Genomic DNA, 13,411 nt, shown 5'->3' with positions numbered 1-13,411 from the left:
CCCCTTCCCTCTCTTATTTTTTGCTTTGTATGATTTAGTGTAAAATTAAAGGAAGAAATAAAGCACAAAAAAACGTAGAATAATCAAAGAAGAATGCTCACTGCTCTTTCTTTTTGTATTGATTTCTTGAAAATGGGAAATGATTACAACAAATTTGTTCCAATCCCCCTGAATTACCGAGAGGTTGCTATTCGAACACTCCTTCCCCGAAAAAATATTTCTTGTTATGCGTATATGTTTTATGCTTGCCCCCTCTGTGTTGAATCTGTTTTCTCCTCCCCTATTTCTTTCGAGACCCCCTTAATTTATCATTGATCTCTTTACCAAATCTCCATGGCTACATTTGGATTTTCTTTGCGGTTGGTATGAAAATGACAGGTTTAGGTAGTATAATTAATTTTCTTGACTTTGTTTGATTGAAGCAGGTGATCTATCACTGTGGATGATTTTTGCAAATTGGCTCTGACGGTGGCGCGGCAGATGATGTGTTGAAACCTTAATTTGTTTAGGGTTTCAAGTTGGGTCAGATTTTGGGTTATTGGGTCTGGATCAGGTCTCCATCTGCTTCATGGGCTGCTTGGATTTATAATCTGTTGGGCTTTATTTTGTGGGTCTGCACAAAATATAAATAAACTAATTAATAATAATAATAATTATAATTTAATATTTTTGGGTGTTTTACAACTGCCCCTCTTTGCATATTCTTGTGTTAACAAGAATATGGCAAAGACGAAAAAAATAACCAATTTTTGTCGGTTCTCTTTTTTGGTTTTGAGATTTGTTGTTTGATTTGGGAGACGACGTGACTCATACGTGCTAAAGAGTTCTAGTTATCAAGGATTGACACGGATCCTACATAATGAGGGGATCAGGTCGGGTGATGACAGTTCCTACATGATGAGTACGGCAGGCCATCTATTGGTGATAACACGGTTCCTACGTGATGAGACGACTGGCTATCTGGGGTTGACGCGGTTCTTACGTGATGAAGAAATCAGGTCAGTGGATGACAAATTGTTGTGACACTAAGTCGATCCATTAGATGAAAATTGTCTACAATATATATTGTAGACCCGTTTTTGTCCGGGCCAAAAATATTAAATTATTATTATTATTAATTAGTTTATTTATATTTTGTGCAGACCCACAAAATAAAGCCCAACAAATTATAAATCCAAGAAGCCCATGAAGCAGATGGAGACCCGATCCAGACCCAGTAACCCAAAATCTTACCCAACTTAAAACCCTAAACAGATTAGGGTTTTAACACTTCATCTGTCGCGCCACCTTCAGAGCCAATTTGTACAAATCATCCACAGTGACAGATCACCTGCTTCAATCAAACAAAGTCAAGAAAATTAATTATACTACCTAAACTTGTCATTTTCATACCAACCAAAAGAAAATCCAGATGCATCCATGAAGATTTGGTAAAGAGATCAATAATAAATTAAGAGGCATTCACGAACAGGGGGAACAGAGAAAAAAAGAAGTCAAAAGGGGCAAATAATACCAAAAACAACAGGGGATTCTGATCTTTATCTTTCAAAAGTAGTGTAAGAAAAGGGTTTCAATCCTTTTTTTTTGTGAATTAACGAAAGTCAGTGGCAATTTCTTGAGGTATTTGATTTCTTTTTTATTTCCATTATGTGTTAAGTGTGTGTATGTGTTTATTTATTTATTTTTCAAAGCAGAATATGAAGAAAAGGTAGCATATGATATGAAAAATTATTATTAGTAACCCTTATCCATTCATACATTACCAAATATTTCTCTCACAGAAGAAATATCAAAGTTATCAGCAATTTTCAAGTCCAATAATCAAACATCCATAGCATAAAAAACATTTTATCCTTCAGCAGTACTCATTCTAAAAAATAGTGCATAGGTTCAAAGGTCCTTTATTTTTCTTCATTTTTAGCAAGCACGTTGTTTAATTTCTCGTAAAAATAGAAAAGAAATAAATATTTCAGAAGGTTTCGTTTTATGGTTTTTAAATGAATCAATATTGAAGGATCTAATTTTGTACCTTAGGCGTTGTTTTCATTCTTCATCCGGTTGTTATTACCGAGGTTCGAGGCCGAGGAGTCGGGTATCCTTTGGAAGGCTTGCATGTAGATTAAATTTAGTTTTTAGATCTGGGTTTTTAAAAATAAATAGAGTAAGAGTAATAAAGGGTATCGATCTAGCTTACCTTGTTATGTGAGTTCTCATCGTCGGAGTCAAGGTATCCTGAGGTCACCGGAAAAAAAATAGTGGAGTTGGGTCTTCGGTCTTCGTACGTTTAAGTTTCTTTGGTAGTTCTTAAAGGCGGTCGGATGGATAAAATACCACCGGGATATGGTGTTTAGGGGGGTGCTGGAGGCGTGATTTGAAGCCCTTAAGGCCTCTCGGCGGTGTTCATTGAGGAAGGAAAAGAGATATCTGTGAGTGAGGAAGAAGAAGGGGCGTGAGGGAGAAAGTGGAGAAGGATGATGCGGTTGATGAGGGTAGTTTAAAATTAGATTATGCTTAGTATTTTAAGTAGTACATATATATTAAATAATTAAGGGTAATTTTTCTTTAGGTCCCTAAATTAGGCTCTTATTTACATCTTGGAAGCTAGATTTGGGCTGATATGATTTTATGTCAATTTTCTGGGTCTTTAAGTGTTATTTTTCATTTTTATTTTGTTTAGAACTTGTTTAGGTTTATAACTGGGTAAATTACGACTTAAATCCCCATAAATTTGCCTTGTTTTTCTATTTAGGTCACTGGATTATTTCTAATTTTATAGATTTAATTTTACATTTAATTGAATTTGGTCATTATATTAAAGTTAGTATTTTTAGTGTAAATATATTGAAGAATATTATGCCCAATGGATCGACTTAGTGTTACAACAATTTGTCATCCACCAACCTGATTTCTTCATCACGTAAGAACCGTGTCAACCCCAGATAGCCAGTCGTCCTCATCACGTAGGAACCGTTTATCACCTATAGATGGCCTGACGTACTCATCACGTAGGAACTGTGTCATCACCCGACCTGATCTCCTCATTATGTAGGAGCCGTGTCAATCCTTGATAACCAGAACTCTTTAGCACGCATGAGTCGTGTCGTCTCCCAAATCAAACAACAAATCTCAAAACCAAAAAAGAGAACCGGACAAAAATTGGTTGTTTTTTTTCGTCTTTGCCCTATTCTTGTTAACACAAGAATGTGCAAAGAGGGGCAGCTGTAAACACCCATTTATGTCCGGGTCCCAAAAAATGTTATTAATTATATTAGTATTTTATTATCTATATTATTATTATTAATCTTATTACTAATTAATTACATTTTTTCAGGCCTAAGTTAAAAAGAGTTATCCAAAGTCCCAGTCCCAAAATCCAGCGACCCAACAGACCAGATCAGGAACAATACCAAGCCTCTCCACCGACGAGTCACAAGAAGAGTCACCTCTGAGCAAGTTGAAATGTCATCATCAATTATGTCAGCCAACCGAACAACAAAACAAATCAAAATTGTATCAAAGTCAAAAGCAAATACATAAATCATACCTAAACCTGTCACGATCTTACCAAATGTAAAGAAAATACAGATGAATCCAAGGAGATTCGGTGAAGATTTCAACAATAAAATCGAAGAGAAATCGAGAGAAAAAGGAAGGAGGAGAAAATACGAACAGAAGGGGGGATTAGCAAGCAAGAACATGAAACAAATTGAAAATGGAGGGGGTCTTCTGCTACTAGATTCGGAAAAATATATGTATTGGGCTCTAAATATTCCGTTGTCAAGCAGTGTAAATAAAGGGTTTTTTAACCCCTTCGTTTTCGAATTAACATAAAGTAATAGCAGTTGATTGAGGTACCTTTTGATTTTTTTAATTCATTTATGTGTTATAGCTTATGGTGTGTGTGTTTTGTTTTAAAATATAAGCACAAAGAAAAGAATGGTCATTTGAGTTTACCGAATGTTGGAGGTCTCTTCGCTGGAGCCAGTGTCGCCGAAGTGATTTCGTTGAGGAGGAATTGAAAGATCGAGAACTCTTAGGCTTCTAAAAGCTTGCATGTAGATTATAAGTTAGGTTTTCAGATCTGGTTTTTTTAAAAAATAAATAAAAAATAAAAAAGTGTAAGAGTAATAGAAGATGGTTTCGATCTAGCTTACCCTGTTGTGTATGGATTTTCACATGAGAAAACAGGAGTCATCGTAGAAGAGTAGAGCGGTGCCGCATGAGATTGAAGAAGAAGAGTGTTAGAACTCTCGAGTTGAATGAATGAGAGGGTTGAGAGGGAAGCAATGGCTTTGTGTTTCATTGGGCTAGCTTAGGACCTTCTCCAGTCAAGGTCTGGCTTGAGAGTTGAAGGACCTTTGTTGAGTGGCCGAAGGAGAGAGTTGAAGATGAGAGAAACGACGATAGTGGGTTAGGCTTAGAAGGAAATAGATTTAGTTATTAGGTTAAATAATAATAATTTAAAGTTTTAATTCCAACTAAGCAGTAACAATAAATAGGGTACCAAACAATCTTGCAAGCTTCCGTTTCAGTGTAGATGAGTGTATCATTTAACAGGGGTTAGGGAAATTCATTTTGGTGCGAATGGGTTTATTACTAAAGAAGCCACGTTTTTTTAATTTAGCGCATTATAGTCCTAAAAATTCATGTTTCCTAAACCTTTTAATTTTACCTTCATATTCTACGTGCATTTTAACTTGGTCCCACGTTGTTATTTTTATACGAAACAAAATCCCATGTTAGCATATCACTTTATAGTATACGTTTTGAAATTAGTATACCATGATTTGCCTTTTGCATGTTTTCTGGTTAAAGTATATTAACAATCTAGGTCCTTCTATCTTTGTTACTTTATTTTCCAACCACTAAATGAAGTTATGTTTTATTTCGTTTTGAGCATTTAATTTGTAAATATCATATTTTAGTCACTATTTTTTGGTTTAATTAATGTTTTATGTTTCTGTTCAGTTCATTTTAGTCCTTTAAATTATTTGTGGGTTATTTTCATTTTTTTAGTACATGTACTTTTTTAATATTGGTGATTTTGATTTTTTGTTATTTAGTCCCTTAAATATACGTTTATGTTATTTTAATCCTTTAAGTTCATGTTTTCAAGATTTCTTATTCTAGTAAAATGATTTTTAATTAATTAATTTTAAGCAAGTTAATCAATATTTAATAAATAAATCATAATTTAATCTTATATTCAATTCAGAATTTCCACTATTACGACAACGTGTAAGCCACACAGTACCAATTTTGGGCGTTGTGGGGGTGTTAATCCTTCCCCACGCGTAACCGACTCCCGAACCCGTTTTAAGCAAATCTTTGGTAAACACAGACTAGCTTTTGTCTTAAAAAATGATTTTTCTTAAAATTGTTTTTAAAAGACGTTTTTAGGTATTCGACCTACCTAAATCAAAGGTTGATGGCGACATCCAAAATAATCCAAAATCACCTATTTTTCCAAAATTAAAAGTCGTAACTGTTTTTAAAATAATTAAACGATTGTCCCCGCCGAAAAATGGTTACGACAGCTTGGCGACTCTGCTGGGGACTTTTTACAGAGTCAAGCTGTAAGTCGTTTATACATTGTCGTTGTGATGGAAATTATGAATTCAAGTTTTTAGTTAATTTATGATTCATTTATTGAAGTTTGTAATTGCTTCATTTTTTGTTATACTAACATTTTGATTTTTGCTTTCAGATCTGTCCAAGTTTTTGATCGAGTGGTTTTGTTTTCCTTTTGAGTCAAAGGGCTGAATGTTCCTCCTCACACACATCACGAGCATTTACATACCATAAGCTCACTTACGAGCTTTGTCCCTTTTAAGTTGAGATGAAAGTTTAACCTACGTGAAATAATTTGTTTCTCCGCATGGGTTTTAGCAAGTAATCTTTAGGGTTCATATACCTTATGTCTATGTGAAATAAATTGTTTCTCCGCATGGACATAAGGGAATGTATCCTCTCGAATTAAACTCGATCCACACGAGCCTATAATGGGCAAGGATTAAGGGTTTGGTAGCCAAGGGGGCACCAACATTAAGGACAATTCGAGTACCTTTTCCCGTTAGATCCAAAACCATGCATATAGTGAACTGTAGAACGGTCATCCTAGGTATAGACATACCGAGCCTCTAACTGTCAGTAGGTACCCAAATTAAGTATACACAAAGAGGAGAGTTTCTGAACCATTTTATTTTCTGTTGAATAACATCATGCGAACTAGATACCATGTGGTTAGGATCATTTCATTGAAAATAATTATTTTGGGTAGAAAGCATGTTTGGGCTGGATTAATATCTAATAAAAGCATGATCGGGTAGATATCATGATTGGGTAGGTGTGATATTTTATTTAAATAGCATCTTTTAATTTTATTGATTATTTCGCCCATACTAATTTATTTATTTTCTTTAGCGTATGCCATTTTTTTGTCATTCTTTGCATTGCATCACTTTTGCATCTGCATTTGCATCTTCACATTTGCATAATCATCATGAATAAAAGAAAGGTGTTGATTAAACCAAGTAATCATCATATTAGAATAGCGATCATTGAAATGGAAAAGAGTTTTCATAACAAGGAATAACTCAATCCAGCGGTTCAAGCTTAGTCTGAAAAAACAAAAAGGGCTTGCCTGGGGATTACGTATCACAGATGATCACAAATGTCAGTGTCAATCTCAAGCAAGAATGATCTACAAGAGCTGATAGAGATTTGGGATATTTAGAGAGTACTTACCAAAGAGAGGTTCTACAAGAAATATGGTTACATAGTTCAGCTCCTTTATGTAAAAATAGATGAACCGTTACTCAAGGCTTTGGTTCGATTCTGGAACCCTGCGTACAGTTGTTTCACTTTCAACAGACAATATTTGACACCAATAATCGAGGAGTATACAGTTCTATTTAATTTTGAAAACCTCCAGGTGGATAGAATTTATTCCAAACCTCCAAAAATCCAATCCTTCAAGAGTAAAGTGGTAAAGATTACTGGTACAGGTGAAAATTGGATAGTAGAGAACATCTAATAAATGGGAGAAAGTGAGTGTTTTCTGTGGCATAACCTCAAGAAGGTGATACTCGAGCGTATGGATGAAGATAAGAGATTAGACACCTTTGCTCTGGCTATAGATGGTCTAGTTCTCAAAGACTTTGCTACACGTGGAGGCTGTTGTTGCGATTTCTTGAACAGATTAGAGAGATATAAATCTTGCACTAGCTTTTTGACAGAGACCTTCAAATCCTTAAATGATTGCCATATATTGGAGAGAAGGTAACTCAAAGGCTACGTTCAACTACTCATCATCTCTATTTGGAGTCATTTCTAGAAAGAAGAGAAATTTATTGGGATCATGATTGAGATCATGAAGTTAAATAAAAAGGCTAAACCGTATTTGTAGAATTGATCTTTCTTGTAAAGATGAAAGTTCTTTTGGAAGAATGAAACTCTTTCTAAGAATGATTACTTTTGGAAATCGATACCTTCTGCATTTCCATTTCCATTTCCATTTGCATTTGCATTTGCATCTTTGCATTTTTACGTTTGTATTTACATTTTCATTTTTTTTGCATTTGCATTTGCATTTTCATCTTTGCATAATTATGTTTATAGTTTCAATCTTATCATGCATTTGCATTTTGTTTCAAACTATTTTTCATGCATTAAATCATGAAAATATGGGAATAATTCGCGGAGGATTCTATGACAAAATTTTCAAAATCAAATTGGAGTTAACGTGGTCTTCCTAGAGAAGGATAAGAACCATCAATGAGATTTTAGTAAGGGTTTGTAGAATCAAGAAACTCCAAGAGAAAAATATCAAGACTCACAAGAGATGATCGATCAAGCAAAAATTTCCAGATGATTCAAAGGAACAAATGGTCAAACAGAGAAATTCTAAAGTGAATCAAAAGAACAAATGAACAAATTAATGGCCATGGTGAATGTTGTGATCCATGGAGAAAAGCTCTTAGAAAATCCAGTTACGAAGGATTTGAAGGAAAATATGAACGTTGGTGTTGTAACCAAAACAAGAAGGACAAATAACCAGGAACTTGTAGAAGAACGTGAGAATCCAATGCAACTCCAAAAATCGGTGGAGCTGACGTCAAAGAAAAGAAGCATGGAAGAGGACCAAGTACCAGTAAAGAATGACAAAACAATAGAAAGAAGAAGAAGATGATACCTCTGATTCCGATTCCGATCTCATTTTTGGACTTGTTACCCTTTCTTTTGAAAGTGGGCTCCTAATGTCTTATCCTCCAAGGCCTAATACTTATTTATGTCCAGATTGGCAAGGTGTCAAAAATTCATGCGGCTATCATTCTGGAGAGTTTAGCCACTCCTTAAAATTATGCGATAATGAGATTAAAAGTTTAAAACCTCATCATGGAAGGATTGTTATGCTTTGAAAATGGAAAACCTAAGCCCCAGAAGCTCAAAACTTGTTGATGAAGGATATCTGCAAACCAATATCTCTCCCAAGACGTTGGTCAAACATTGAACCTTAAAAATGAACATCTCAATGATCAGTCACAAGGTTTCAATATGGTCATAATAATGGCAAGGAGAAAGTGAGGTCAAAAGAACTTTCGTACAACCAGTTATATCCCAAGTTGCTACAAGCCCAACTGATTGCTCCACGACTGGCTAAGCCTTTGTTTCCCCCTTATCCGATATGGCATAATGAAAAAGTTTCTTTTGAATATCATGTCGCAGCCCGAGGACACTCTATCAAGAATTGCAGCAACTTCAAGCGACAAGTCCCAGATCTTTTAACTCATGGAGTTATAGAGGAGGATGTTAACAATCAGTCTGTTTTGGTCAGACAATTGGGAGTCAGCTTCCCGAATGGTGTTGATGAGGTAAGAAATGAAGTGTAAACGGAAGAGGACATAAAAAGAGGATTAAGAAAATCAAGGAAAGGAAGACATGTGAGGCAGAGATAAATGATCCAACTCTTGAGACCTCTCTGACACCAAAAAATGAGATAAGTGTGGGAAATGACAAGTAAGAAGCTAAAGGAGAGGTAATCCGAGACTGGACGTAAAAGATGTCTTGGGAAAATACGACCCTCAAGGTTTTTCAAGTGCCCATTTCCAACTTGCTATCCCCTTTAATCAAGAATCAGTACCTCGCTCCAAGGCCTTTAAGAGTGAAGACTAGTCCATTTTCTTATGGTTATGACCCGAATAGTGCTTGTGATTTTCATCTAGGGGTATTGGGCCATCACACTGACAAGTATATATCATTGATGTAAGAGATAGAAAGGCTCGTTGACAAGGGAGTCCTGACAAGAAAAATGATCGAGAAATGGGGAGTAAGTGAGGGTAAAAACCCTAATCCAATGGGGCACCAGTCATTTTAGGGAAAGTAGGGCATTTTAGTTGAATAAGTGAAGGTTGTGCTCCACCACAATCATATTTTCCATTTGCGGCATCTTGTTTGAACTTGTTTTTGTTCCTTTCTCTACCTTTTTGGTAAATTTTTGTTGCTTTTAAGGTGATGAGCATTGAATCAAATTTTCAATCTTGCAGTTCTTTGAATATCAACAGGATTAAAAACTCTTTATGATTAGAGTTACACATCTTTGACAAATTATCAAGATTGAAAACTGGTAAAACAAGGACCTTGACCTGACTTCAGATGAAATATACCCAAACATTGTACCATTCTACAAATATGAGATAGACTTCTCTAGTGCAAGGAATTAGATAAAAGGCTTGGTATTTACATATAGGAGCCTATAACATGGGGCATATTTTGTGTGACTTTGCGAAATTGTCTAGATTACTTTCTATTGATGACGTTTGATGATGAAATCTTCACAATTAGGTAAAGTCAGTTGCTTGGGAATTGAACTCTAACGATGAGATTTTCTGATTTCCACCAAACCACCTAGACTATAACATGTTTTTCTTAAGAGTTATATATCTATGTTATATTATTATATATACAATAAAGCTTGAGTTGTCCCTCTAGAGAAATTGGTTAATAGCCCCGGATTTATGGATAATATTCAACTAGCTTATTATATTATATGTATACAATAAAGCTGAGCTATTCCGCTAAGGCAATTGGTTATAGAGGAAACTCGAAAGCCCTGGCTTTATGAATAGATTATATTCAAACCATGACCTTGATCGGGTACTTGGCAATTCGATGTATGCTCCACTGTGATTTCAAGTTGAAGACTTTGTGATGAGATGAACTCTTTAGCTAGCCTGATAAAGGCAAATTATAATAAAGCTGATCTCAGCTAGCCAGACCATGGCAAATTTTATAAATAAAGAGTTTCGGTAAAGATAGACTAAGGGAGTTAAGGAACACCTGTTATAGTCAACTACACACAAGCACACAAAAATTTCATTTTTAGATCGATATTTTCGCATTGCTTTGGTTAAAGGGAAGATTTCAGAGAAGTGAAATAGAGGTATTCTAGATGTCTAGTAATTGGCTATGCTAGTTGCATCATTTTGTCCGTATCCGGTTAAAATACCAAGTCATAAAAGTGAGGCATGTGGAAATGTTCACAAAGAATGAGAGAGGAGTGAATCTTCAATAGATGTACCATAGAAAATAGGAAAGCTAACCTGAAATTTACCCATAAATCTTGATATTTGTCAAAGAACTATAACTTTAAAACATTAAAGAGTTGTTGATTCTTTTGAGATTCTTTAAACTCATACTTATGATTTGATTCTATTGTGAACCTATAAGAAACAATACTTTACAAAATTATTTTATTCTTTGATAAAGAAAGGAGGAAAACATTTTCAAACAAGACAATCTCAAATGAGAAATGTTCTTGAATTAAGTTGAGGAATGTTATGCCTCTACTTGAGAAAAATAATGAGCAATGAAGCACTTCACATTCTTGAAAGCAAGTGGTCCGAAGATCAGGAGGTCTCTCGTGACATTATCATCAACCCTATAAGAAGAGTATGATTGTCTCGTTCGAAAAAAGATCATATATCCAGTGCATAGCAAAAAAGGCAAAAATGCAACCAGTCAAGCAGAAGATGACCACCTTACTCAGAAGAAGCACATCTCTTATTCATTTCTGTTAGAAAGATTGATCACTTTTAAGTTTGTGATAACATGAAGATAATCCCTCGAAGTTACTTGACAACACTGTTGTTTAGTAACACCAAAATGATAGTATTCAAGATAAACACATTTGAGCACGAATAAAGCCACAATGATCCATAAATGGGGCATTATCAAAGTTGACTTAAAGGTTGGAGGTCCATATTATTCATGTGGGGCATCATTAAGGTTCACATCAGCATGAAAAAGATAGAAATGATCCATGTGGGGCATTTGAAAGCCCATTTTAGACAGAAATGATCCATGTGGGGCATATTGAAGGCTCACACTAGCATGAAAAGGTTGGGATATTTTGAAGGTCCATTTCAACAAAATAGAATGTTGGGGCATTTTGAAGGCCCATCTCAAAAAAAAAATGATTTATGTGGGGGCATTTTGAAAGTTCATTTTGAAGGCTCATATCAGCAAGAAACACTTTTGAATACATTTTGAACGTTATATCAGCAAATATTGGGGCATGCTGAAGGCTCATATCATCATGTGCCAAGATCATTTATTTGAGCAAATATTTTCAATGAGATAAAAGATATGAAGAATGAAAATGATAAATCAGTGACAGTGGAGTTAACTATACGTAATTGCTTTGTTCATCAGGAAGTTGTATTATTCTGGTAATTTGATGCTGGCAGTTAAAGTATCCCACTGCGGTTTCACTGAGCTTTGTTCTTAAGTGACATCCTACAAAAGCTCTAAACACTATGCAAAGAGTATCACTGATTGAGAAATCTGAGCAGAAGCTACAGGAAATGAAGAATGTGTGTCAAATGCTTTACGAACCAGTGATTATGGTGCTGAACGAATGTTGCGATCATATAGTGTTTCTATTTATGAAGTTTGTCTTCTTCAACCCCAAGGTTAGAAGTTAGATATAATGAAGATTTCTTTCCACGAAAGAGGTGATAAAATCTTAACAACAAGAGAATAGTGGTATCCACTAAGGCTGAAATATGGGTTGTTGTTAAAAACGAGCCTCATTTGATGTGTGACTATATGTGGTGACATAAAATTTGGATAGGTCCTCCTGATGTCGAGTTTCAAGAGTCAAATCAGAATTGACGCAACTCTCCCTTTGATCTTTACGGAGATTGGCATAGTCACACATAGTCTCTGAAAATAGGGCAACACAGTCATATTTATGATCATAGCAAAAAGTTGAGAAAAAAATGTTTTCTCCAAAATGAAGACAAAAAATGAAGACGACAAGAAGAGAGAAGAAGATTAGATGGATCTTTAAAAATACAAGTTGGAAATTATGAGTTGCTACATGAATATTTGAGTGGACTTTGGGAAGAAGTGATCAAGTAGAAGAAGACCGAGATGGCCACCTTGAAGTTAAATGAAGATTGCATCAACATTTTTTTTTGCATTCATAAGAACATCATTTGCATATAAAAAAGTCATGCATTACACCTACATGAATTTGCATCAAACATTCATTCATGATAGTTGCATTTAGCTACATTTTTGCAGATCTTTCAGGAATAGTAAAAGACAACAAGATATCTTCTGTAAGAGGGAACAATTATCTTCATATTCAACATTTCCATACAAATTTTGTCTCGCTTGAGACAGTCTCATTTAATACGGACGATTTATAACTGGAGATTGTTTTTCTTAAAACAACTTTGTCTCACTTGAGACTGTTTTACTTGAAGAAGACATTTCATTTGACTCAAGATTGTTTTTCCTTGAAACAGAAGATTTTATCTCACTCAAGATTATTTTTCCTTGAAACAGAAGATTTTATCTCACTCAAGATTGTTTTTCATTGAAACAGAAGATTTTATCTCACTCAAGATTGTTTTTCCTTGAAACAGAAGATTTTATCTCACTCAAGATTGTTTTTCCTTGAAACAGAAGATTTTATCTCACTCAAGATTGTTTTTCCTTGAAACAGAAGATTTTATCTCACTCAAGATTGTTTTTCCTTGAAACAGAAGATTTTATCTCGCTTAGATAGTTTCCTCGAAACAAAAGATTTTATCTCGCTTGAGACAATTTCCTTGAAACAAATTTTGTCTCCCTTGAGATGGTTTTTTCTTAAAACCAAATTCGTCTCACTTGAGACAACTTTCCCTTGAAACAAGAAATTGAATCTCACTTGAGATGGTTTCTTACTTCGTCTTGCTTGAGATAATTTTCCTTCGAAACAAAATTTATCTCACTCGAGAGATCTTCTCTTAAAACAAGTTTCTTATTAATTTTCATCTAGTGTTACATTTCTGACAGGAATTCAAAGAGCCAACAAAGATTTCGTTTCACGATTTCAGCAAAGAATTAATCCATATTTTTC

General features: G+C 34.8%; 1 protein-coding gene and 1 pseudogene across 1 annotated transcript; one reads left to right on the top strand and one right to left on the bottom strand.

The window, feature by feature from the left end:
- Window positions 1-2,812: 2,812 nt before the first annotated feature.
- On the bottom strand, window positions 2,813-4,388 carry LOC120173573. The gene is made up of 3 exons (XM_039180689.1): window positions 4,155-4,388; window positions 3,955-4,041; window positions 2,813-3,445 (listed from the first exon to the last, which is right to left on the bottom strand). Exons 1-3 carry the CDS (start codon window positions 4,301-4,303, stop codon window positions 3,349-3,351), a joined length of 333 nt encoding a protein of 110 aa, XP_039036620.1. The 5' UTR covers window positions 4,304-4,388; the 3' UTR covers window positions 2,813-3,348.
- A 3,557-nt stretch (window positions 4,389-7,945) lies between these two features.
- Window positions 7,946-13,411, top strand: part of LOC120173571 — a 45,418-nt pseudogene continuing 39,952 nt past the window's right edge.

The sequence above is a fragment of the Hibiscus syriacus genome, unplaced genomic scaffold (genome assembly GCF_006381635.1).
Source record: "Hibiscus syriacus cultivar Baekdansim isolate YM2019G1 unplaced genomic scaffold, ASM638163v2 tig00111959_pilon, whole genome shotgun sequence".
NCBI classification, from domain to species: Eukaryota; Viridiplantae; Streptophyta; class Magnoliopsida; order Malvales; family Malvaceae; genus Hibiscus; species Hibiscus syriacus.
This window is presented reverse-complemented; position numbering and strand designations above follow the sequence as displayed.

What these genes read in the sequence shown, in the direction of transcription:
- LOC120173573 (XM_039180689.1), bottom strand. Translation starts at nt 4,303, where the DNA reads ATGAAACACAAAGCCATTGCTTCCCTCTCAACCCTCTCATTCATTCAA. An exon ending in GAAAATCCATACACAACAGG is followed by an intron (nt 4,042 to 4,154) that starts GTAAGCTAGATC and finishes GCAAGCTTTTAG; the next exon opens with AAGCCTAAGAGTTCTCGATC. An exon ending in GAAGAGACCTCCAACATTCG is followed by an intron (nt 3,446 to 3,954) that starts GTAAACTCAAAT and finishes CAACTTGCTCAG; the next exon opens with AGGTGACTCTTCTTGTGACT.